Here is a 25,067-nt window from a genome sequence, read left to right as displayed (position 1 = left end):
GACCCCTGACCTACACCCGCAGAGGCAGCTAGAGGTCACCCTGAGGCTCCTCACGGTGGCTCCAACTGTCACAAAGTTCCCTCAAGGTCAGAGTGCACAGAGGTCAAAGGTTCTCCAACCAGGCTCCTGCTCGGCTCCCCTAACAGGAAAAAAAGTTGATGGACAGGTTCTCCTGAAGTTTTTCTCCCATTAATGCTGAACTCCTCTGACCTCTGGTATCTGGAGATCAGATCCTAGCATTTGATTTGGCAGGAAAATGACATACTTAGTTCTTCCAAATCTAAGGCTGAGATTTGACTATGATCTGCAAAGGCTATCCTGGCCACAGGTGCTTACCCCCCACCCCTCACCGACCCCCAGCCCCCGACTGGATGGAGGAAGCTCTGCCCAGAATCCAGCTTCGCGGCCGCCAACTCCGTGCGCTTGGGCGGGCTACTTCCTCCCTCTGGGCCCAGTTTCCTCATCTGCAGGAGCCGGGAGCGGGGAGAGGGGGTCTGGCCAAGCGGATCGCTGTGACCATTACTTGTGTGGTCCATGGGGAAAGGTGGGGCAGCGAGTCTCCCCCCCTTCTCTTTCGTGTCTCCGTTCCTGTCCTTTCCCCAGGGACTCTGCACCTTTTCTTCTTGGGGCCGCTTCTTTCCAAGCTGCCTAGAACTCCCTCTAGAGCAGTGGTCCTCAACCCTCCTAATGCCATGACCCTTTAATACAGTTCCTCATGTTGTGGTGACCCCCAATTTCATTGTGACACATTGATCATAATTAAAGCATAGTGATTAATCACAAAAACAATATGTAATTATATATGTGTTTTCCGATGGTCTTAGGCGACCCTGTGAAAGGGTCGTTTGACCCCCAAACCACCCTCTCTCTAAGGCCTGGAGGATCAGATTCAAGGAGTTTATTTGGGAAGTGTTCTCGGAAGGCCCTAGAAGGAGTGGTGAGCGCCGCGGAAGGGAAGGAGGCCAGCTCTGGGCATGCTCACGAGGGGGTTACTGCTATGGGCAACTGGGTCCCCGTGGGCTGGGGACTGCAGGGAGCACCCAGAGGTGTCCCAGCCGAGGGCCTGGCTGCTGCCGCTTCCTCTGCCAGCTGCCGTCAGTCACTGTTTGGGGGCTTCTAGGAGGGATGCTAACTCACAGCACATCTGCGTGCAAGCGAAGGCGCTGGGGATGGGGAGCTTCCCGGGGCTGTGGGTGGGGCACTGAAGATGGAGGAAGAGGGGAGAGGAAAATGAGAGAGGCTTGCTGTGAAGTACAGGGCAGGAGGCATGAACAGACTGGGTGCTTCCTGTTTGACTGGGAAGACATAAGAAATCAGGAACCATGTGCAGACAGGTAACTAAAATGCCAGGAGGAAAACTTGGCATAGCAATGAATGCAGGGGTCTGCAGAGGACAGCAAAGCCAGGCCAGGGAGCCACACACGCAAGGGAAGCCTAGCGTTAAAGGGCTTTGCATCGCAACTTCCTTCCTCACCCCCAGCTCGCACGCATCCCTCAGATCCTGACTTAAATGCCCCTTCCTTCCTTCATAGCCCCCTGCCCAGACGTGCAGGCCCAGCACCTCGCACACTTACAAGCACTTGCTCAGTCTTCGCTAGGTGCATTATGCCTTTCACTCTCCCCTCATGAAAACTGCGAATGAGCTGAATCAAAAAACCATATTCTCGGGTAGGGATTAATAACAAAAACAAACAAACAAAACTGCCATTTACTGAAAGCCTAAAAAGTCTCAGGTAGTTAGGAAAGCAACCGAATCTTTGCAGCAATCCCATGTACTAAGTCGTATTAGCCCATTTTACAGATGAGGAAACCTGTCTTGGCCAAAGAGCCTCACCAAGGCGACAGCCAAAGGTCAAATGTGGCTCTGCTCTGTCTGTTCCCAACCCCACGCCCCAAACGAGAGGCTTAGAGCCCGAGAGGTGGCCGCTGGAGGGCTGGCCAGGTGGCAGAGGGAACTGCCTGCTGGCGTTGGGGGGAGGGGGAATGAGGCTGAAGACACATCAGGACACAAAGGAAATGTCCTGTCAGAATGTGAGTGGCCTCTGAGCTGGGGAAAGGGCTTCAGGTGAGGTAGCTATGATAAAAGGAACCAGGGCACAGAACCAGCGGGGGGCACAGAACCAGCGGGGGGCACAGTGGGAATTCAAACTCAGGTCTGGCTCCAACTCACGCCTCTTTCTACCCTAGGACACTCTATGATTCCATACTCTCCTTCTTCTGAGTACTAGATGGTCTACGAGTTAAGGAGAGAATCAAATCTGAATTTATATGGAAAAAAGGGGGAAAAAAAAAGACATCAACCAGGGCTGGGAGGGAGAAGTGGAGAGGGAGTAAGTCAATGATGCTGAGAGCTGTTGTCAAGGACGTAGAACAATGATGCCGAGAGCTGTCAAGGACATGCTGCCAGATGGAAGGAGCAATGGCCGAGAAAACACGCCAGAGAGAGCCAAGTCCCCAGGACCCCACTCCGTTGACCACAGGGTGACAGAGATTCTAGGGCCCCTGGGCGGGGGTGTCGCAGCCTGAAGCTGGCTGCTGCCCAAGCAGAGGGGGCGGAAGTCTGTCTCCGTGTGGCTGCTCCGGCGCTGGGATCCGGCCTGGGGTATGCAGAATGTAACCTGACTTGCCACATTTAATTCTCAAAGCAGCGGCCATCTGTTTCCTGGATTCCTGACTGCACTGCTGCCTGGTCTGTGTGCCCCGAGCGGATGAGAAAGTCCAGAGCAGGTCCTTCCCCCAGGGCCTCTTCTAAACCGCCCAGGGCTGCACAGTAAGGGAAACAATGACTCAGCCCAAGACCTCTGGTCTTCAACTCCCTGACAGCAGGAGGCCAGGCTCACCACCCTGCCCACCATCCCCAGTGGGCACCACCATTTCCACTCGGTCCTGAGGTGCGAGCCCAGCCGTCCACTGCGCTGACCTCATCACTGCACCTGAGGAACAGCTAATCTATGCATTAGATCTTTGCTACGGAGGATACGTGACTCCTCCGACTCGACGTATTTCTTTCTGGGAGCATCACCTATACTCCAATTCAACGTAACACACCGAAGTCATCTTACCCCTCAATGAGACGTTGACTCTTAGAACTGCCCCTCTTAGATAAATGATACTTGAAGGGTAGGCAGGCCCTGCTGCTCACACCTGCTATTTTTTGTGTATTTTTTTTTAAGAGTGGGGGCTCAATGCATGTTTGTCTTTGCTAGATTGTGTTAAGTGGTAACAACCCAGGCTTCCTTTCTGGGAAGAGACAATAGATTCCGCCATCTGAGATAAGTGTTCCTTCCTCTTCCACAAATTGCACAAATTGCACAGAGAAAACACTGGATCAAATAGCTCTTCTTCTTTTTTTTTTTTTTTTTTTTTTTTTGGCTAGGTAGGCAAAACTGAAAAAAAGCAAAACCAAACCAGAGGTCTTCAATGATCCCCTCCACCCTGCAACCCTAGATTTCTGAGAGACATGCTCACGCCCAGAGTGTGGTAAGAGCAATGGGCAAGCCATGGAAATTGGGATTTGGACAATCAGGTACCGTATATAGCAGGGGTGGGCAAACTTTTTGACTCGAGGGCCACAATGGGTTCTTAAACTGGACTGGAGGGCCGGAACAAAAGCATGGATGGAGTGTTTGTGTGAACTAATATAAATTCAAAGTAAACATTATTACATAAAAGGGTACGGTCTTTTTTTTTTTTTAGTTTTATTCATTTCAAATGGGCCGGATCCGGCCCGCGGGCCAGTTTGCCCACGGCTGGTATATAGGCTGAATGAGAGCCGGGTCTTTTACCTGTTACGTCCACTGCTGTATTCCTCATCTCTAGAACTGTGCTCAATAAATCTTTGCTGAATGAATGAATGAATGGAAGCTACAGAGTAAAGAAAGTGCCTGGGAGGGTCCTCTACAGACTCCAACAGAGCTGTTTTGAGAGCTGCAGGCTGAGATTCATTGGTGAGTCATGAAGTCAGTCTAGTTTGACCTGCACTGTTTTTTTGCTTTTAAATATATTTTTATTGATTTTAGAGAGAGAAGAAGGGAGAGACAGTGGGAGAGAAACCTCAATCAGCTGAGCTTGTAACCCGGGCATGTGCCCTGACCAGGAACCGCACCAGCAACCTTTTGGTTCACAGGACGAAACCCAACCACCTGAGCCTCCCTGGCAGGGCTGACCGCACTGTTTTTGAAAAATGGAATGGAACTGAATAGGAAATCCCTGAGTAAGGGGGAATATTTCAGGTACACACCCAAGATTGCAATGTAAAATATATTTCTTATTGGTTAAAATAAAAAATAAATTGGAGGAACTATGTGTGCCTGGGGCTATTAAAGCAGATTCCCAGCTTCAAGGCAGGACTTCTTGGATCAGCATCTCAGGAATTTTGCACTTTGAACAAGGTTCCTTGGGGATATCAGCATTCTCTAAACTTTGGAGTCTCCAGTCTGAGAAACCAGTGTGGGGTCTGGAATTTCAAGCAGTTTAATCGCCATGGGAGAGCGGATCAACAAATTAGTTCAACCGTGTTTTCATGCATCCTGTTTGGAGGGAGGCGGGGGAAGTGGGGAAGAAAAGATCCGGACAGGCATTTAATGCCCACAAAGAAAATGCAGTTGTCCTCTTTCTGCCCATTAATGACCTCACTGCTGGCCATTTCCTCCTAATTTCCTTCCACACACTCACCCCAAGGGCCAATCAGAGCTGTCCTGGGACGGGCTGGTCACATAGTTTTTATCTTCTGAAGTAGACAGATAAAGAGGTCTTAGTTGCCAGATGGGAGCCTGGCTTGGGGCCTGCAGAGAGACTGCTGAGAGCAGAACCAAGAAAAACCCACAGTCCAGGGCTACTGGCATCAGATCTCTGTGGAAAGCAGGTGTGGCCTGCTGTACCCTAATCCTGGCAGAGCTGTTAGCCACCTGTCCTGACAACTGCACACAAAACTCCCGGGAACGACGATTCGGTGCACGGGAGGCCCAGGCTCCGGGAGGCCCGCTGGGACCCTCCACACCAGCTGCCCCTCATCCCCCATCAGTGACTTCACCGCTCCACGCCGCCCCACACCAACGAACCAGTCTACACTGCGTGCAGTCCCAACAGTACAATGGACCCGACTGCTTCCCTCCCCGCCTCGCTTCTCACTTCAGACCTATATATCTGAGGTCACGTGAACAATCGAGTCCTCCTCTGGCCTACACATCGGTGGCTGGCTTCGGCCTCTCGCTGTGAGCTCCTCTTCTTGTGTACTGTCTGTGCTCCTCAACCGGACTTGCAGTTGCCTAGCAGACAGCAACCGCCCCTTCATCCTGTCCAGTTCCCAGAGTGCCTCGCCTAGAAACAAGAAGTCTTTTAGCCCTAGCTGGTGTGGCTTAGTGGATAGAGCGTCGGCCTGTGGACTGGAGGGTCCCAGGTTCGATTCCGGTCAAGGGCACATGCTTGGGTTGCGGGCTCGATCCCCGGTAGGGGGAGTGCAGGAGGCAGCCAATCAATTATTCTCTCTCATCATTGATTTTTCTGTTTCTCTCTCTCTCTCTCTCTCTCTCACTCTCTCTCTCTCTCCCCCTCCTCTCTGAAATCAATCATATATATATATATGAAACAAGAAGTCTTTTTACTATACATCTGTGTGCGTGTGTGTGAACGTGGAAGGACACGGCAGTCACACTCCATGTTAAAAGCTCCCGGTGCTGGACAAATTGGTCCACATCCGCTCATTGGGCACGGAGTGTCTTTACCACGTTTGGGTGGTCAAGCACCAAATCGCTAGTGCGGCACGCCACACACTCGATGCAGCAGCGCCGCTAAACTCTGAAGGGAAAGAACCCTACCCGGACAGGGTCAGGCCAACCGCTTTAGGGACAAAAGAAAAAGTGAAGCCGCCTCCCAAGTGGATGTGGCCAAATGAACTGGGTTCCTTAATAGCGCTACGTGCAGGCAGCATGCTAAGAGCGTCACGGCACTGTTCCGTTTAATCTTCACAGCGACCTATGAAGTGGGTACTACTTCTCTATTTCACCACGGAACGAAGGCCCAGAGAGCCCAATTAACTGCCCAAGGCTGAGAGCAGCAAGACAGACTGAAACCCAGATTTGCCTGACTTCACCATAACCCTGTACTGCCTTTCTAATCCAAATCCTACTGTAGATTCCCATAATCTGAAGGTTCTCTTTCCTAAAGGATCAAAAACCAAAAAAACACACAACACAGATTATTTTTAAAAGCAAAACAAGCCAGCAAACAAGCCAGCGCCTCTAGCCTGCTGTCCCTCTGCTTTCTCCTTAGCTCATCCCGCACTTAGAATATGGCTTTCTTGTTGTTCCTTCAACAAACATGACACGCTTCTGCCCCAGGGTCTTTGGGCTGGCTGCTTCCTCTGCTTAGGGCTGTCTCCTCCAAGATATCTGCATGGCACATGCCCTTCCCTCCTTTATGCCTTTGCTTAAGGCTCACTGTCCAAGTGAGGCTTTCCATCAATACCCTGTTGAAAATTGTCATCCATCTCCCTACCCCAGGATTTCCAATCCCTCTTGGCTTGTTCAAAGTTTCTTTGTTTTTTTTTCAGCCACAGCCCTTATTACTAACACACTACATACCATATTTATTATGTTCATTGTGTCTTTTCTCCAGAACAGAAGCTCCATGAGCATAGGAATATTTACGTTTTGTTCATTGCTGTTTCCCCAGAAGAATGAACGCCAAGTCATAGTATGTGCTCAGCAAACACTGCTGCATTAATGTCTCAAATGGTTTACTAGCAAGGAAAAACGGATAACCCCAGGTCAGTGCACTATGGATTTGAGTACTCTTGCAGTTCTGATCCGCTCTGGGAGGCACTCAATCAATCGCCTGCTTAAGAAAGGGAGTGGAAAGCTATTAAGAGGGTAGTTCTACATTTCAGTCAGCCCAGTCTAGCTCTGGGGATGGATCTGGGGAGGAAAAGGCTGGAATAATAAGTCTATTCCAATATTCAGTTAAGAGAAGATGAGAGCTTGAGAAATACTTAGGAGACCGGAAGGGAAGATTCAGTCATTGGGTGGATGCTGGGGGATGGCGGGAATGGGACTGGCCTTCGGTCTTTGGGCTGCGTGACTGAACAGGTAATGCGTAATGGAGACAGACCACAAGACAAAAAGCCCGTTGGGGAGTGGACCTGGTTAAGTCTCCGCCACTTAGTTGAACATCCACTTTAGCAAGCCTTTGACAAATTACTAATGTGATTATGGCGAAGAGCTCAACCAGGGGCACAAGGCAGCAGAATACAATAAAAGAGAGTCCGGCAAGAAGATCATTGCCTTTGTTCCCATTTATCATTGGCACCGAGCTGGCCTTCGAGCAGGCAGATCACTCTAGGGAAAAAGGGATGTCTTCTCATGGGTTAAAATTTCACATGGGTTAAAAATCAATTGAGCACTAGGAGATATATGTATATACCTGCCAAGATTCCTATACACTTCACTGACAATGAGTTATTTTCTTTGGAAAGTAACTTCAGAATTAGGTGTTTTTTAAAAGGTTCCCATCCTAAAGATCCCAGAACAAAGGTTTACCAGCAAAATAGTTCACCTCAGCCCTCCCATGACTGACACTTTTACCCTCATACCTTACCTGGAAAGTTCTCTCGATTTAGCTTGGGTCTGCGGATGATCACAAAGTCCTTGTCATTCCCTTTACTCTTCAGACGTTTTCTTGGGGAGCCCTGCGGGTGGCCCAGGTTGGAGAGCAGTTCCTGGGGGATGTTCTCACTGTCCACCCGCTCCTTCTCCAGGGCGGAGACCCCCATGCCTGACAGCAGCTCCGAAGTCTTGCTAGAATCCCATCCCCAAGTGAAGCTGGTGGTGGCCACGTTGCTCGACTGGTCAGGAATCTCCTGGAGGTGTTTCCTGCAAACATGCACAATAGCCCCTTCCCTTTGAGAACACACCCATAAGTAATTGGTAGAGGCCTAAAGGAAACTGCAAGTTATGCAATGTAGTCATGCAGCTAACAGAACTGCATTTTTTACATGCCGGCGGCGAGTTCCCAAGAATGAAAGAGAAGAAAAAAACGGAGCAAATCAAAAAGGCTTTCTGATTTACGATTCTGGTCATGCAAAAGGCCTCAAGGATTTCTTCAAGTGAAGGGAAACCATACAGCCATTCAAAGCAAGAGCAGGAAAGCCCAATACAGAAAGACAAATAAAACCACACACTGACCACCGCACTAAAGCATCCGTCCATCCACCCACGCTTTTTCCCCAAAAGGGGCTGAGAACCCGTTCCCATTGCAGCATTAGCAACAATTTCAGCAAGTAGCAAGACTCGTGGCCTAAATGAATTAAGAAGGTCCATTCAAGTCTGCCCCTCTTCGTAATCGCTTTACCGGTGCATGGCGTCCACGGATTCCGGGATTTAAAATATGTGCACTAATTGCAGACTTGCCCGCCTCCCGGATTCCCGCTTAGGAGCGCAGCGGGCCGAAGCGGGAGGCTCCTGCCGCCTGGTGCGAGACCCGCCAACTCTATCAACGTTCCATCCCCTCCGCGCGCGCGGGGCGCTCCAGCTGCATCTCAGCGGCCGCCGTCTGCGGCCCCGCTGCCTGCTGGGAGTTGTAGTTCCTGCCCCGCCTCGTAGTCCGGCGAGCTCGCTACCACTTCCTTTCCTCGCAGCTCGGCCAGCCTCGAGGTACCCACAAACCCCCGCGGCTGCGGGGCGGGCCCGCCCCCCGGGGAGGCGGGGAGGGAGGCGGAAGCGGGCGGCGCTCCGCCTGACTCGGACATGTCAGCCGCCGCTTGAAGGGGATCGGGCTTCCCTTTCCCAGGAGCCCGCAGGCCTTCTGGTGACCGTCGCCGCCGTCACCGGAGCGCGGGTCCCCGACGCTGGACGGCGGAGGCGGGGTGTCCCGGTCCTTCCAGACGCTGCCTGGCGAGATCGGACGGTGAGCCCGTGGGGAAGAGCGTGAAGCCCGTGGGGGGGCGGGGTTTGGGGGCCGAGCGCCGGCGGAGATAGAGGGGCCCGCGGCCGCAGCCCCCGAGGGGAGGCGGGGGCCAGCTCGCCCGCCAGGTGGGAGGCTGCGGGCACGGGCGTCGCACCTGCTCTGCCCCCGCCCGGCAGCTGCGGCCCTTGGGGCCCGGGTCTGTGGACAGATCCCGTCCTCGCTGGGGAAACAGGCGCTACGCCCGCCTGCCAGGCTCCGAGTGAGGGGCGACCGGATAGAGCGCAGCTCGAAGGACGGGCGGGGGTTCAGGTGGAGGGGAGCGGGAGACCACTGCCGGGTCCCCTCCCGGTGCAGCCGTGACCAGGCTCGTCCGCGCAGCCCGGGACGGGTAAGGTGGCTGTGCCACGCCAGGGCCCCCCGCAGAGCCGTTCGGTGGCGTTGGCTCTACCCGCTGCCTCTGGTTGCATCCCGCCCGGAAGGGAGCTGCTCTCAGCCGCGGTCCCCGAGAAGAGCGTGGAGGCGCCGGGAGCAGGGCACGTTCCCTGCTCCCGGTTGCATGACCGGGCGAAATCCGCTGTGCGAGCGCCTCTGCCACCGGGACCCAGGAGACGAGCGGGGAGAGGGGGCGTGCGTTGCGGCCCTGATGGACACGGAGGGCATCCATTCAGTTGGCAAGCCAGCAGGCCAGCGTCATCGCTGAAATCACATGTGTGAGCCGCACGACACAGTGATTCACCTGATGCTGGCGCTCAGCCTCCAGGCCCAGGTAGGCGTTTGATGCAGGCTTGTCGCCGAGCTTGACAGAGACATGCATTCCCGAGCCTTTAGTTTGTTCCTGAAAGTAGGAGCCATCGGCGCAAACAGGGGATCTGTTCACACAATGATTTGGATCGAAAACTAGGCTAAGAATAGCCAGGCCGCTTGTTCAGCATTCATTAAATTATGGTTTATATGGGAAATATTTTTTAAATGAAATATTCTGGATTGTTTTTTACACAAACTTAACTTTATGCTACTTTGGCTAAGGGGAAAGCAGTTGGCTTAGCTTGAAATCTACATCCTTTCCCTTAAAAATTGCAAGTCATTAGAGAAAACATTTTTTTTTAACAAAAAATGATAGCCTCCTTCAGTAAAGGAGACGAGATGGAACTTAGAAGCTAAAGGTGAACAAGACGGAACTTATAAGCTAAAGGTGGAGAAAGGATAAGCAAGAAAACACTTTAAAACGCCATGATGAGAATTAAGCAATGTTTTGACATATAAAGTAATTGGGAGAGGCCATTTTAGATACCGCCCTTATAGCTAGAGAGGTGTAGCAGATGGGATGATCCTAAATTGGAAGACGAGAAATAGGCTTGTGCTGTAAGTGCCTGAGAGCGAGGGAGCATTTCCAGTTCTCAGAGAACTTGAAAGGTCTGAATTGGTGGACATGAGATCCCACATAGGACTTCAGAGAGAGGCCGTCAACTTTGAAAATCAGTCTTCAAATTCTAGAGTAGATATTTCACTAGTATTTTGCCCTGGTAACAGAAATACTTTAGCTTGCTAAAAATGGGAATACTTCTTTTCCTCTGCATTCCTTCTAATCATGGCTATTCTCTGTATATGTTAAATAAAAGTTTAAATTGGTACACGTGATTCTATTTCGTAGAAGGAATTGTATCCATTGAAGACTTGAGATTACTACCTAGGCACAGATTGATGTCTGCTGGTTTCAAGATCTGCATTGTGATTGCAACTGCTGTGGATTATTTTATTTCCCTGATTAATTTTATTCCTCTAATCTTTTTTTTTTATTGATTTCTGAGAGGAAGGGAGAGATGGAGAGAGATAGAAACATCAATGATAAGAGAATCATCAATTGGCTGCCTCCTGCATACCCCACACGGGATGGAGCCCACAACCCGGGCATGTGCCCCTGACCAGAATCAAACCCGGGACCCTTCAATCCGCAGGCCGACGCTCCATCCACTGAGCCAAACCAGCCAGGGCTATTCCTCTAATCTTTTTTTTTTTATTTTATTGATTTCAAAGAGGAAGGAAGAAGGAGAGAGAGATAGAAACATCCATGATGAGAGAGAATCATGGATTGGCTGCCTCCTGCAAGTCGACTAGTAGGGATCGAGCCCACAACCCGGGCATGTGCCCTTGACCCGAATCAAACCTGGGACCCCTCAGTTCGCAGGCCGAAGCTCCATCCACTGAGCCAAACCGGCTAGAACTATTCCTCTAATCTTATTCAACACACCCGTTGTCCCACTGCAGTGAGACAGCTATACCATCTTTCCACAACTAGAATTACTAGATCGGTATCTAGGACAAATGAATTATAATTTTCTCTCATATCTAAAAATGACGTAGAGTGAGTAACTTCTGGCCCTCTGTGGAAGCTTCCGATAGAATACAAAGTGACTTTGTAAATTGGTAATGTGTTTATCAGACAAAGAGGGAAGAACATAGTTACAAGATCAGTGCACAGGAGGGGCCAACAAGGACTGGAAATTACACTTGACTCTAAGGCAGCGGTTCTCAACCTGTGGGTTGCGACCCCTTTGGGGTTCGAACCACCCTTTCACAGGGGTTGCTTAAGACCATCGGAAAACAGATACATAATTACATATTGTTTTTGTGATTAATCACTATGCTTTAATTATGTTCAATTTGTAACAATGAAAATACATCCTGCATATCAAATATTTACATGACGATTCATAACAGTAGCAAAATTACAGTTACGAAATATCAACGAAAATAATTTTATGGTTGGGGGTCACCACAACATGAGGAACTGTATTAAAGGGTGGCGGCATTAGGAAGGTTGAGAACCACTGCTCTAAGGTGTACCTGTATTTAGTATTTAGTAGTGTATTGGTGTTCTTGAACATCAAATATGAAAAAAGATTCTATTGAAATAGAAGGCCGGTGTGCTTTTTTCCTTAGCTCCATCACAGCATGAGGTAAATCTTAAGATCCTTTTAGTTTTTTGTTTTTTTTTAATGTTCTTTAGCTTAGAGGAAACAAAAGATTAAGAAGGGTTCTTTTCCGATTTAATTTGTTCTGTTTTCTTTTCTACTTTTCCCATGTGGATTAGAGTCGTATTATCTTTAAGTAATGGCAGCATTACCTGCGAGGTGAAAAGGCTTAGTTGAGTTCTATGTTAAACCTGGCTTTCTTAGCATCTACTTTGATATATCTAAGGGAATAACTCATAGGGAATGCCTGTAATTGGTTCACCATGAAAACTGAGCAAAATGAATTATTTAAACAGTTTAAGTTGCATTCAGAAGATATGTCTGGACTGGAGAAGAGAATGTGTAGTACCCTAATTGTGAGCGAGGCTCTGTAGTCAGGATGCCTGGGTTTGAATCCCAGCTCTGACCTCTCTGCCATTTTTCTTCTTTATTAGACAAGGCTACTGACAGTCCTTTCTTACTGAGCTATGAGGTTTCATTCAGTTGTCTAAACACACTAAATGTTAACTCCTCCTTTTTTTAAAAAAAATATTTTGTTATTAGGGAGGATTCTAAGGCTCATTCTTTAATTATCAGAGTAAGTCCTCCGATCTCTTTACTTAAAGTCTTTAAGAATCCATTACAGTCCTTTGTTTTCTTCTTACCTGCTCACAATGTTGCTGCCTCTCTCTCAGGCCTTTCGAAGGTGAAACAGTTTTTATGTGTCCATCTACCTTCAGATGGCTTGCATACTTTGGAATTCAATTCACCTGGTTGGTTTGCCAACTCAGTTACGACTCTTTCACATTTTAAAGTGGGGGTGACATTCTCTTATATTCTATTTGTATTCTAAGCTGAATTCTCCCCATACCTGGAATCTTTAAACATGAGAATAATGTTTACCTTTGGAAATGAAAACTTTGATTGGGGGTAGAGAATTGTTGACTTGCATTACTTGCACTTCTGGTTCTAGTTCCTTTTCATTATTAGGATCTTGAGGTGGCTCCTACTTAGTTCACATAGCTGAGTAGAGATACATATTTAAGGTTACGCAGTCCGATTCTGATGAATCCTTGGGTTCTAGTTGGAAAGTTTTCATTCAGTTTTAGGATCTTAGATTTTGATAAAAGTTTTGTGTTCCGTTGCTAACAATCCTCCCTTCCTCAATCTCTCCTTCCTTCCTTCCCTCCTTCCTTCCTTCCTTCCTTCCTTCCTTCCCTCCCTCCTTCCTTCCTTCCTCCCTTCCTTCCTTCCTTCTTCCCTCCATTCCTCCCTTCCTCCCTCCTTTCTTCCCTCCCTTCCTTCCTTCCTTCCTTTCCTTATCTCTCTTTTTAAAAAATATTTGGAATGCTTCAAATTTTAAAATTGTCTTAACCTCTAAATGTTTCACTTAAAGTGTATTTAGCCTGGAAAATCACCACCAACCATAAAGTACTTAGGGAACAGCACTCCAAGTCAGTATCATTAACATGCTAATTATGAAAGGCATTTGAAAGAAATATTGTATATAGTATCTTGGTTGGTAAAAGACCTATTTGGATTTTAAATGTTGAAGACTTTCAGAACTGGTATTTTGAAAGGTAGACTATGCATACATATCTGGAACTTAAATTTGATTGAATGAATGAATTAGCATTTTGAGTTTGAGTAAAATCTACTTTTGCTGCCGTGGTGTTAATGCCATCCAATGACAGCTTTAAGTCTCTCTCTTTTTTTTTTATTTCTAATCAGATGGGACTGAATTTGGGTTTGCCTTCAAACTTGAGCATTTTCTTTTATTTTTGTCATTTTTATTATATTCATTAATATTAGAAGGACCAATTTTGTGGTCAGAGGCATATTTCGTCTTTTGCCTTTGAGTTTATTTTTGCACCTGTGTACAGTTCAGCAAATGATCCGTTTTGATCTACTCTATTTTGAGCATATTCCTAGAAGAATGGCATTATCTTCCTATGTGACATTGGTATACAGTGCACCTGCTTGTCATGGCTCTGAGAGGCGTTCTGTCACTGTCCACAGGGTCCCACCAAGGGGTGTTTGGGCTACCTTGCAGACCTACTGACATACTCCCAGTTTGTCACGTGAGGCAAGGGGAGCAATTTCTTGAGTGAAGATCAGTTTTTATTTGAAAGGAATGAGGATGGGCCCAGGCTGTGATAACCACAGCGAATGTGAAGCAAAAAGCATAGTTTTTTTGTGTGTGAGAGAGAAAGCACATAGGGTCAAGCTTATGCTTTGAGACCTTTGAGGCAGCTAGTTAGGTTCTAGAAGCACTTGATATGAAGGAGGTGGAGATTAGTAGCACGAATATACTGAAGACCTACTCTGTGTCTGGAATGCCTACTTGGTGTTTTACTTTTATATCTCATTTGATCTTCATAGCAGCTCTTGTGAGATGATTATCCTCATTTGACAGTTTCTTTTCTTTTTTCCTTTTAATTCTCACCTGGGAATATGTTTTCATTGATTTGAGAGAGAGAGAGAGAGAGAGAGAGAGAGAGAGAGTGAGAGAGAGAGAGAGAAACATCGGTCAGTTGCCTCCCGTACGCACCCGACCAGGGATTGAACCGGCAACCTAGGTATGTGCCCTGACCGGAAATCGAACCTGAAACCTTTTGGTGTAGAGCATGATGCTCCAACCAACTGAGCCACCTGGTCACGGCTAACAGTTTCATTTGCATAAAGTTACACAGTTATTAATTAGAGTTGGTTTACCATGGTATAATAAAACATTTGTATTTTAAAGTAGTTGTAATTTTAGGCACGTAATAGTGCTGCAGCAAAATTTTTTATTTTCTAGTTGCCATATGTTTTATCTTCATGCTACTATATCGATTTTTAAATGATTTTGAAATGTTAAAATAATACATATTCATGATGTAAAATTAAAAACCCATAAGAAAGCACAAAGAATACAGTAGAAGTCATCTCTTGACTACTTTGTGACAACTACTGTTAGCATTTTGATGTATATGTGTCCATGCATATACGTGTGTTTCTGGTATATATTCTCCCTCAGATCCCACCCAGGTCCCTTTTGCCATCTCTGCAGTGCCTCTCTGAGTCTCCTTGTCTTCTGGGCTGTGGAGTCTGGTGGGCTCCTTTAGTCACTGTCCGCAGTGGAGTGGTTCTGGTAGGCAGGCCTTGATTCAGGCACAGACCTCTGCTCCCATCAGTCATGCCAAGTTAGCAGGGTTAATGATTTATGAAACCCTTCCTGTTTTTCTCAAAAAGGCAATGGACCACGATGAGGCTAATGGATATTTTTAAGACTTCCTGGACTATTTAGTACAAACACTTAAATTGTTTCTATGTTTTAATTTCTATTAATTAAAAAAATATTTTTATTGATGTAGAGAGGAAGGGAGAGGGGATCAAGCCAGACATGTGCCTTGACTGGGAATTGAACCCTGACCTCCTGGTTCACAGGTCGATGCTCAACCATTGAGCCACACTGGCAGGGCTATGTTTTCACTGCTGTAGAAAGTAACATTGTATATACATTTTTGTTCCCATTTGGTTTTTCTTTAAGTTATTCTAAGAGGAATTGCTAGAATGAAGGGTATATACCTTTTTTAAGGTCTTTGATACATATTGACAAATTGCTGCCCTTCCTGGCAATGAGGGTGTTTTTTTTTAATAAGCCAAACTGGAGTTGACCAATCTGTTTATTAGATTTTAATGAAATTATTTTATGAATTTAATATGCAAATAACTATATCAGGTGGAGAATAAGGAGGTATCCCTAGCTTTGAGCAGGAAGTTATTCAGCTGAAATAATAAAGACAGGCTACAGGAATTCATAAGGAACCTTAGAAAGTGCTATAATTCTGGACTGCAAAAAATAATTCCTCACTTGAATTTAGGCACAAGGTCAAGATATAGACTTTAAAACTAGTATTTTCCTCATCACAGGTTAGGGAAAACCCAGTTCCTACCTCCAATTTCATGGGACCAGGCTGAACCTTGTGTCATAACAAGGCAACAGGCGTTCACCTGAACAGGAAGATGCTGTGGTAAACAGTGATAGACCCCGAAGGATAGCGCTACCGAAGTCCCTGGAAGTAGGCGAGCCCAGGGAGGTCAGACGAGCCTTTAAAAGCAGAGCTTTCTCCCAGCTGAGGGCGGAAGAGGAAGTCAGATTCCTAGAGTGAGGACTTGAGGAGTGTTTTTTGCTGGCTCTCAGATACGGGCCACATGCAAAGGCTGGAATGAGATCTCGAGAGCTCAGGGCAGATGCCAGCTGACAGCCCGAAAGGATCTCCGTTCTGTAACCATAAACGGAATTTGCCAGCAGCCTGAATGAACTGAGGAATGGATTCTTCCCTAGTCTCCCGAGAGGAACACAAACCTGCTGACACCTTCATTTCAAGTTTGAGAACTCAGTTGAGCCACATTGTGCCTAGATATCTGACCCACATAAACTGTGAGGTAGGTGTGTTGTTGCAAGCCAGGAGTCACAGTGATTGTTCACAGCAGCAGTAGGAGACTCAGGTAATGACTATGGGAAGAGATGAAACAGATCATTTCTTTATTACTAGAATAAAAGACTCGTAATTCTGTGTATTCATCCATAACATGAAGTGCTGGTGATGAAACAGACTAAAAAAGCAGTCATAGTAAAAAATATTAGCAAGTTCTGTGTTTATAACTGTGGTTTTGTTGTTTGTTTATGCCCTTAATCTTACCACCTATTATTGAAGTCTGCATATATTTCATTGCCTTATCATTTTTATGCATGTTATGTAAAAATGTGTGGATCTAGTTTCTCAGTTAATGTTATGGTAATTTTCTAAGGTTATTAAATAATCTTAACAAGCATTTCTTAAACTTCAGTAATACTCTATTTGATTCTGCCATACTTTATTTAGCATTTCCTTTATAATCTCTGATAGTGAGTCTTTTTTTCTATGATTGTTATATTCCTTGCACTGGACAATTTCAGGCAAAATAAATATCTGTCAAACCCTAAGGAAATTTTCAGGTAATAATTATGTTAAATTCACATTGAATTACAGTTTTTTGAAAGCTGGATCTTGAAGATGGTTATGGTTTCACCAGCACAGCCTACATTGAGATATTGCCTAACCAACCATTTAATCTATTCTTGGCTTAAAAATAAGATCTGGCTTATTTTTATTGTACTGGTGTACATTTTTTGATTTTGAAATTTTGAATAGTAGTAATGAATAGATTTTTAAGCTTTTTGAGTTGTAATAAGTATTTATAAAATCAATTTTGGAGACCAAAACAAGTTTTACATTGCCTTTGAAGTCATCAGTAATAAAAAGTATATATACTAAAGTAAATAGTGATGTGTTTTTTTTTTAATATATTTTATTGATTTTTACAGAGAGGAAGGGAGAGGGACAGAGAGTTGGAAACATCGGTGAAAGAGAAACATCGATCAGCTGCCTCCTGCACACCTCCCACTGGGGATGTGCCCGCAACCAAGGTACATGCCCTTGACCAGAATCGAACCTGGGACCCTTCAGTCCGCAGGCTGATGCTCTATCCACTGAGCCAAACCGGTCAGGGCTAGTGATGTTTTTTATTCATTTATTCATTCAACAGATATTTTTTAATATTTACTACATGCCAGACACTATATTAGAGACTTGGGATATAGTACTGAATAAAATTGTCAAAGTCTGTGCTCTCATAGAATCTGTGTATGAGTGGGTTAGGGGAAGAGGGAGGGCTTATAAGGAGACAATAAATATAAAGAATATATGTTACATCAGGTGGATAAGTGCTTAGTATAAAAATATAGCAGGATATGATGATAGTGACAAAAGAGTTACAATTTTAGATACTTAAGAAAAATGAAAATTTGGTTGAAATGCACAGAGGAATAGAAAGAAACTACTTCAACAATATAAAGAAATAAGAAAATAGTTTATTAAATATCACTTTTATGTTTTTATGATTTTTTCACATAGATTTAAGTTTAGCTTGTAAAGTACCCAAACCTTCTTTGTTCTTTTTATAACTAGTTTTGGTTGGAGATGTTTGTTGATTTGAAGTATTTTATTAATTCTGCCTTATTTTCTTTTGGTGGGTGACATCACAATCTTTTTTCTATGTTAATTAATGAATTAATCAATTCCTTGGAATATTTAGTTAGTCCCATAGACAAACAAAAATTCCTAGCATTGATTTTACAAAGGTGAAAAGTACATATTGCCTTCAGTTAGTAAAGGTAAATTATTTTATTTTATTATTTTTTAAAAATATTTTTTTATTGATTTCAGAAAGGAAGGGAGAGGGAGAGACAGAAACATCAGTGATGAGAGAGAATCATTGATTGGCTGCTTCCTGCACACCCCCTACTGGGGATCTAGCCCAGAACCCTGGCATGTGCCCTGACCAGGAATGTGACCTCTTGATTGATGGGTTGATGCTCAACCATTGAGCAACACTGGCCGGGCAAGGTAAAGTATTTTATAAGAGTAAATAGATAGCAGATAAACTATTTGCTTATCTCTATTAACTAAACTATTTGCTTATTATCAGCAGCATTTATAATAAAAATAATTTTAATGTATGACTGTTCAGTAGTCATTGATAAGTTTTTAAGCATATAAAATAAGTAAAGTAACTTTTTAAAAAGAAAATAAGATTTATATAGATGTGGAAAGTGGTAAGTATATTTTGTGAAGCAGTAAAGGAATTAAGAATTTCAAGTTCTGCAAGTTTTTAGATAAGATTAGCAATAAAGAAAAATACTGTTTCAAACAAAAGAAATGTTACTTTCAAATAGTCTCTCTTCATCTCTCTTTCTGTCTCTTCCTCTTTTAGAAAATGGGTTTGGATGACTTGGAAAACTTTATTTTATAAAATATCTAACTCCCTATGATCAGTAGTAAATTCGTATAAAATTCTCTATTAGGACTTACAACATTAAGCAGTAAGCTCCAAATGACACTGTATTGAAACTTCACAGCTAGTATTCTTAGTTTGTAATGTTTTTAGAACTAATGTAAATTTTGTTAAAATATCTTTTTTCTTGAAGATATAACTTATGTGAAATTTCAAGATATGCTTTAAAAGTAAGATATAAGAACTTGAGAGTAGGAATTATCCTTTCTACCTTATTCGTAGTCCATTGTAAAGCCTGGCAGTTTTCCAGAGAATGTACTCATGCATTAATAAACAATATTTAGGAAATTTCAAGTGGTTGTGCCCTATGTTAATACTGCATTTATTTATTTATTTTTTTCAGTTTACAGATATGATCCAGCCCTGGTTAGTCCGAGTGAACGTTCAATAATGAGTGGTGCAGCTTTGGGACTCGAGATTGTTTTTGTTTTTTTTCTGGCATTATTTCTACTTCATCGATATGGAGACTTTAAGAAGCAGCACAGACTTGTAATTGTCGGAACACTGCTAGCTTGGTATCTCTGCTTTCTTATTGTCTTCATTCTGCCTCTGGACGTTAGTACGGTAAGAGGTGAAGCTGATTTTCACAATTTAAAAGACAATTGTAATCATACAGCCTGTTTGAGAGATCTTAGAGCCAAGACTACTAAATTATGTAAGGTTATACTTATTTTCAATTTAAATGTTCTATGAATTTGATCACTAAACAGCCTAGCCAGGTAGATAGGTTAGTACACTCCAATATCCCGGAAGTTCTTGGTAACCTTTTGATTTTCATTTTTAAACCATGTATTTGTTGCTTTAGACAATATACAACCGGTGCAAGCATGCTGCTGCCAACTCAAGCCCCCCTGAGAACAGCAACGTCACAGGCGTGTACGCCACGGCCACCCCAGCTCCAAGGTATTCTTTCTTCTTCCCTCCTGCCTCCCTCCCTCCCTTCCTGCCTCCCTCCCTCCCTTCTTTCCTTGCTTTCTTCCTTACATATTGTAGCAGGCAAATTGTTCAAAAATTGTCAGTGTTTACCATCTGGATTTTATAGTTATAAAAGTTTATTCTCATTCTTTACTCACCCCCTCCTCCCACCACCGTCCTTTGCTGGTAGACTTTTATTTACGTCGTATTTTGCTTAAATTTAAATGTCACATCAATTTTCGCCGAACCAGTTTGGCTCAGTGGATAGAGCGTCGGCCTGCGGACTGAAGGGTCCCGGGTTCGATTCCGGTCAAGGGCATGTACCTGGGTTGCGGGCATATCCCCAGTAGGAGATGTGCAGGAGGCGGCTGATCGATGTTTCTCTCTCATCGATGTTTCTAGCTCTCTATCTCTCTCCCTTCCTCTCTGTAAAAAATCAATAAAATATATTTTTAAAAAAAAATGTCACATCAATTTTAAATGTTTATTGTTGTGCACAAGGCCTTTCAGTAGATGCTAATGAGAAACTCAGAGAAGGCCTGATGTTTTAATCCGGCGTCAACCCCTTTTAGAATGTGATTTCCAAAAGCTATTTTTCATGTCAGCTGCTCTCGGTTCAAAAAATGGGGCATGCGTTTTCTCTTTTGCCTAATATGCAAGGTCGAGTATTAAAGGACAAGAAGGTAATTCTATATGTGGGATATTTCTTTCATATAGCACATCATTTGAAATCGTTGGAGTTTTAGACTGAAAGTGAATAAAGTTCAAATGATCAAAAGGTTTTATTGAATTCATATTAATTTTCCAAGCAAAAAAACTAGTGTTTTTTTGTGTATGTGTGTGTTTGTTTACCTTCAACTCTAAGATGAATTTTTTATTTCAAAAAATGTTAAACATGTTTTTGCAAATGGGTCTTATTGAGAAAATTATGTGGAAGGTAGGAGAGATGTATATGTTTATGCCTGTATTGCATACTTTTTTCAACCTACAAGATACACTATTGAAGAGAATCTAAAAACATGTGGCCAGTATTAAAGTAGATGGTGGCTCATAGGACAAAAACACATTTAATTGTAAAAGATAAAATCCAGCAGAGAAATCTCATAATAGAAAAGACAAAGAATGGCAGGCTTTCTTAGGAAAATATTTTAGTGTAACATTAGTTTCTGATCATTGATTTCAATGTTGCCTTCTAATTTTTGCACTGAAAATTGTCAGCGCTCTTCTGCTCGTAGCAGTTACCTTCCGAAAGAATTACACAACTGGCTAAACCTGGCTAACTCCCAGCAGCATGGGTAGTTTACTGTTCAAGTGCACACTGGCTCAGAGTGAAAGCTAATAAATGGTGACTGTGTTTTTTGCCAATGCTCTAAGGAGTATTTGCATGCTTCTTTGTGTGACTTTTATTTTATTTTTTAAATCTAACTCGAATAAGGGTAAATTTAAAATGTAGGCACTTGCCTTTGAAGCATCATGAAAAATTGGACATAGATCAGCAGCAGTTGTGCATATGGAAAGCCCTGGGACTAAAGGGTACCCCTACAGTCTAGGAAGACTGTTAATGGAAGGATCTATGACAGTGATGGCGAACCTTGTGAGCTCGGCGAGTCAGCATTTTGAAAAACCCTAACTTAACTCTGGTGCCGTGTCACATATAGAAATTTTTTGATATTTGCAACCATAGTAAAACAAAGACTTCTATTTTTGATATTTATTTTATATATTTAAATGCCATTTAAAAAAGAAAAATCAACCAAAAAAATGAGTTCGCGTGTCACCTCTGACACGCGTGTCATAGGTTCGCCATCACTGCTCTATGGTCAGATACACGTATCGTCAGAAAATTCCAATTGAATTGTGTATAGATGCTGGCATGTGTCTCCATAGGAGTTATGCCAGAGTAACTGATTAGTTAGCATTTCAGTTTCCAGGAATTAAACACCCAATGTCTTTCTCTTCCCCACTCCCCTTCCCCAAAATAACCAGCCCCACAAATGGAGTGAGTGTGTATTTTAAAGGTAATCATCAGTATTTAAAGGAATCATACCAGAGATTTAATTTCACAATGCATTTGTTCTGAAATACAGTTGCATTATTAGTCTATTGGGTGAACATTGTGTCCCAAACTGTTTTGTTCCTGTTGTGTGTGTCTGTTTAGTTTGACAATTAGCTTTGAATTTTATATAAAAATCTACAAGTTAGAGTCAATAATTTAAAATCTGAATGCAAATAAACTTTGCCATATACAAATTAATTGTATAATTCATTTAATTAGTCATCATTTATTGATTAATTTGCTTTAAATTGTTATCAAACAGTCCACACCCGTGTTTCAAGCCATGGAGTTACATTCCTGATGGAATCATGCCAATTTTCTGGAGGGTAGTATACTGGACATCGCAGTTTTTAACATGGTAAGTGGTAGTGAAGGATAAAATTTTTAAGATATTGGCTAGAGTAAAATGAAAAGTGATTATTTTTCATTGAACCTTCATATTTTAGGATTTACTCATGTTACTTATTTTTTCCTTAAATTTTTTTCCTTTCCCTTTCTGCTTGTTTAAGTCTTTCCCATCTGAAAAGAAAAGAAATGAAAAGAAAAACACAAACAATAAATAGGAACTAGAAAGAATAATTTTCCTTGTCACTATTCCCTTCTAGTTATTGCTTTCTCTCTTGGCCTTCTCTATCCATGTCAGTCTGTTTCTAGCCCCATTGTTGTGTGAAACTGCTCTTGCGGAAGCCATCATCACCCTCTGCTTAGCCCAGCCTTCTGCATTTCCTTCCTGGGCTCCACTTCTGTGTCCATTTCCTAAATGTTAATGTCCCCTAGGGTCCCGCATGTGGTCATTGCGTTACCTGACTCTCTCTGCATAGCTCTAATTATAGCTATGGTCGCATTGACCTGCGATGCGTTCCAAATCTTTTTTTTCTACGTGCTACAGCTTTGTCCTTCGGCTCTCCTGCAGACTCACACTTCACTGCCTACTGAACATTTAAAAAAGTCGGCAGGCAACTGAGCTCTAAAACGAGAGGTCTTAAACGTCCAAGAGCAAACCCACGCAGCAGGGGAGAGTCGTGCCCCTGTAAATTGATGCTCAGTGAACTCAGCCGGGCCCTCGGCGTTGCCAGGCTTTGTTCCTTTGTTTCTCCAGTCTGCTTGCTCTTCTCACAACAGATCTTTCCAGTCATTTCCAGCCTCTGCTGTTCCCCTGTGACGCTCTCATATCCTAGAAGCATTGCCTTCTCTCCTTGACCATCTTTACTGTCAACCTCACAGTAAAGATAAAAGCCATCAGATGGCAGCTCTTTTAGCTTCTCACCAACAAATGTATCCACCCCTCTCCCCATCCTTCCTTCCCCACTCTTAACATTAATCCCTCTTCCTGAAATATGGACCCATTCTCTCCAGCTCCTGTTACCTGTATTCACCTGTGCTTGGCAAAGCATACACAATTCTCTCACCTTTAACAAATAAAAAATAAACAAACAAAAAAAAGTTTCTCAAACCCTCTCCAACTTTCTATCTTCCACCTTAATGATATATTCCTTACAACAGTTATATTTTTTTGGAGACTGTGTAATTGAAGTATAAATTAGTGTAGAAAACTGCACAGGTTTTGTTTGGTTTCACTTTTTTTCAAAGTGAACACTCCCGTGTAGCCAGCACTCAGATGACAATAAAGAACATTGACCAAGTCCCCAGAAGCTTCCCTCATACCCGCCCCTCCCCAGGCTTACCCTCCCGAAGAGAACCATGATTCTGACTTCCCTCACCATGGATGAGTTCTGCCTGTTTTTGAACTTAGAAACAGAAGTATACAGTATACATTTGCCTCTCATTTTGCTTATATATTTGGAAGATTCTTTTCTGTTGTGTGATGTGTACTAGTATTCTTTCTCATTTCTATAAAATATTCCATTTTATGAATATATCATAGTTTATCCTACCCAGCCAAACTTCTTAAATGAATTGTCTGATTTAGTGCCTCCATTTGCTCACTGCTTGCTCTTTCCTCAATTCACTGAGCTCTTTTCTGCCCCCATTTTTCTACTCACACACACATTTCTTAATTTTCCTGACCTCTCGGCAGCATTTGAGTCTGTTGTTTTCTCTCCACTTTAAAACATGCTTCTCCTGGTTTCTGCACCGTACATACTCCTTGGTTTTCTTTCATGCCTTTCTGCTGTTCTGGCTGAGTCTCCTTTGCTGGCCTCCCCTCTTCTTGCCTTTCTACCTCTTCTTTAAAACTAGGTATTGCTCAGGGGTCAGCTTCGGTCCTTTGCTCCTCAGTCTCCATACTCGCCCTTCTAGAACTCATGTACTGATGTTACTTCGGTACCGTTGATATGGTGAGGACTCTGAATCTATTTGTATTTCTAATCCTGGCTCCTGAATTAAGAAGCTGGATAGCCAACTACTTCCTGTGCAGCTCCTTGGGGATGTGTCCTAGGAACTTCAAAATCAGTGTATTGACAATGAGTCTTCTCCTCTCCTGTCTTTACCACAAAAATAGTTCCCGTTTTGTTTCTCTTAAGTGCATTCTGCATATTGAAGCCTTATCAGTCTTTAGGAAAATAAATTTGATCATGTCTGCTTTCGGTTCAAGAAAATGGTTACTCTTTACTCTTTGGATGTAGTCCAAGCTCTTCATAAAGGCTTTCAAGCCTTTGTATTAGACTCATCATAAATCACTCACTGTTAGATCTTATGCTGGTTACTGTGGCCTCCGTTGTTGCCAGGAATGTGCTCTGTTTTCCCCTGTATTTAATATTACAAAAATATTTAAGTTTGTTTGGTATTAATAATTACTCAAAATCATATTTGTGAAAAGAACTATACACTAAAATTAAATTCACATATTTCTGGTATTTGAAATTACAAAGACATATCAAGTGTTTTTAATCATATTTTTTCCAACTGTCTAGGATTCTCTTACCTTTTATGCAGTCATATGCAAGATCAGGAGGGTTCTCCATCACTGGGAAGATCAAAACCGCACTGATTGAGAATGCGATCTATTATGGCACCTACTTGCTGATTTTTGGAGCATTTCTAATTTATGTAGCTGTAAACCCACACTTGCACTTAGAATGGTAAGAAACATTGTTTCTGTGTGAATTTCCATTTTATAAAATTTTATCTCATATTTGTAGGTGTAAACACATTTCATCAAGAAACACAACAAATTATGTGCTTTATAGATTCCTCAAAAAGAATATCTGAATAATCCATGTTACTAAGAAGAAAAATATGGAATAACATCCACTATTAGTTGAGGATTTGAAGGTCTAATTTTTTCATATAAAATGTTAGCCATCCTTTAGGGTAATTGTTCTCTGAAAAACTATTTAACGCTAGTTAGTTTCATTCTACTGTTTTGTTGGAAAATTTATCACAGCTCTCTGCTTCTGTCC

At 43.5% G+C, this 25,067-nt stretch overlaps 2 protein-coding genes across 16 annotated transcripts in view; one reads left to right on the top strand and one right to left on the bottom strand.

The window, feature by feature from the left end:
• Positions 1 to 8,696, bottom strand: part of SKP2 (S-phase kinase associated protein 2) — a 57,367-nt gene extending 48,671 nt beyond the window's left edge. For all 6 annotated transcript variants that reach the window (XR_004967431.1, XR_004967430.1, XR_004967429.1 and 3 more), the window contains exons 1-2: positions 8,347 to 8,696; positions 7,594 to 7,868 (exon numbers count right to left, since the gene is read on the bottom strand). Coding sequence is in view for 3 of the 6 variants with exons in the window: in XM_036308361.1 (XP_036164254.1) it covers positions 7,594 to 7,868; positions 8,347 to 8,354 (283 nt within the window). In the remaining 3 variants the exon portion in view is untranslated. The remainder of the gene's footprint in view (positions 1 to 7,593; positions 7,869 to 8,346) is intronic.
• Positions 8,697 to 8,762: 66 nt separating this feature from the next.
• Positions 8,763 to 25,067, top strand: part of LMBRD2 (LMBR1 domain containing 2) — a 49,571-nt gene continuing 33,266 nt past the window's right edge. For 4 of the 10 annotated variants that reach the window (XR_004967427.1, XR_004967426.1, XM_036308348.1 and 1 more), the window contains exons 1-5: positions 8,768 to 8,901; positions 19,078 to 19,298; positions 19,540 to 19,637; positions 21,968 to 22,063; positions 24,579 to 24,746. Coding sequence is in view for 7 of the 10 variants with exons in the window: in XM_036308348.1 (XP_036164241.1) it covers positions 19,125 to 19,298; positions 19,540 to 19,637; positions 21,968 to 22,063; positions 24,579 to 24,746 (536 nt within the window). In the remaining 3 variants the exon portion in view is untranslated. Of the gene's footprint in view, positions 8,902 to 9,527; positions 9,668 to 18,265; positions 18,287 to 19,077; positions 19,299 to 19,539; positions 19,638 to 21,967; positions 22,064 to 24,578; positions 24,747 to 25,067 lie in introns of those variants that run through there. The other 6 variants (XR_004967425.1, XM_036308347.1, XM_036308346.1 and 3 more) reach the window with 5 other exon arrangements.

The sequence above is a fragment of the Myotis myotis genome, unplaced genomic scaffold (genome assembly GCF_014108235.1).
Source record: "Myotis myotis isolate mMyoMyo1 unplaced genomic scaffold, mMyoMyo1.p scaffold_m19_p_5, whole genome shotgun sequence".
NCBI lineage: Eukaryota > Metazoa > Chordata > Mammalia > Chiroptera > Vespertilionidae > Myotis > Myotis myotis.
The sequence above is the reverse complement of the archived record's forward strand: the minus strand, read 5'-3'. Positions and strand labels throughout refer to the sequence as shown.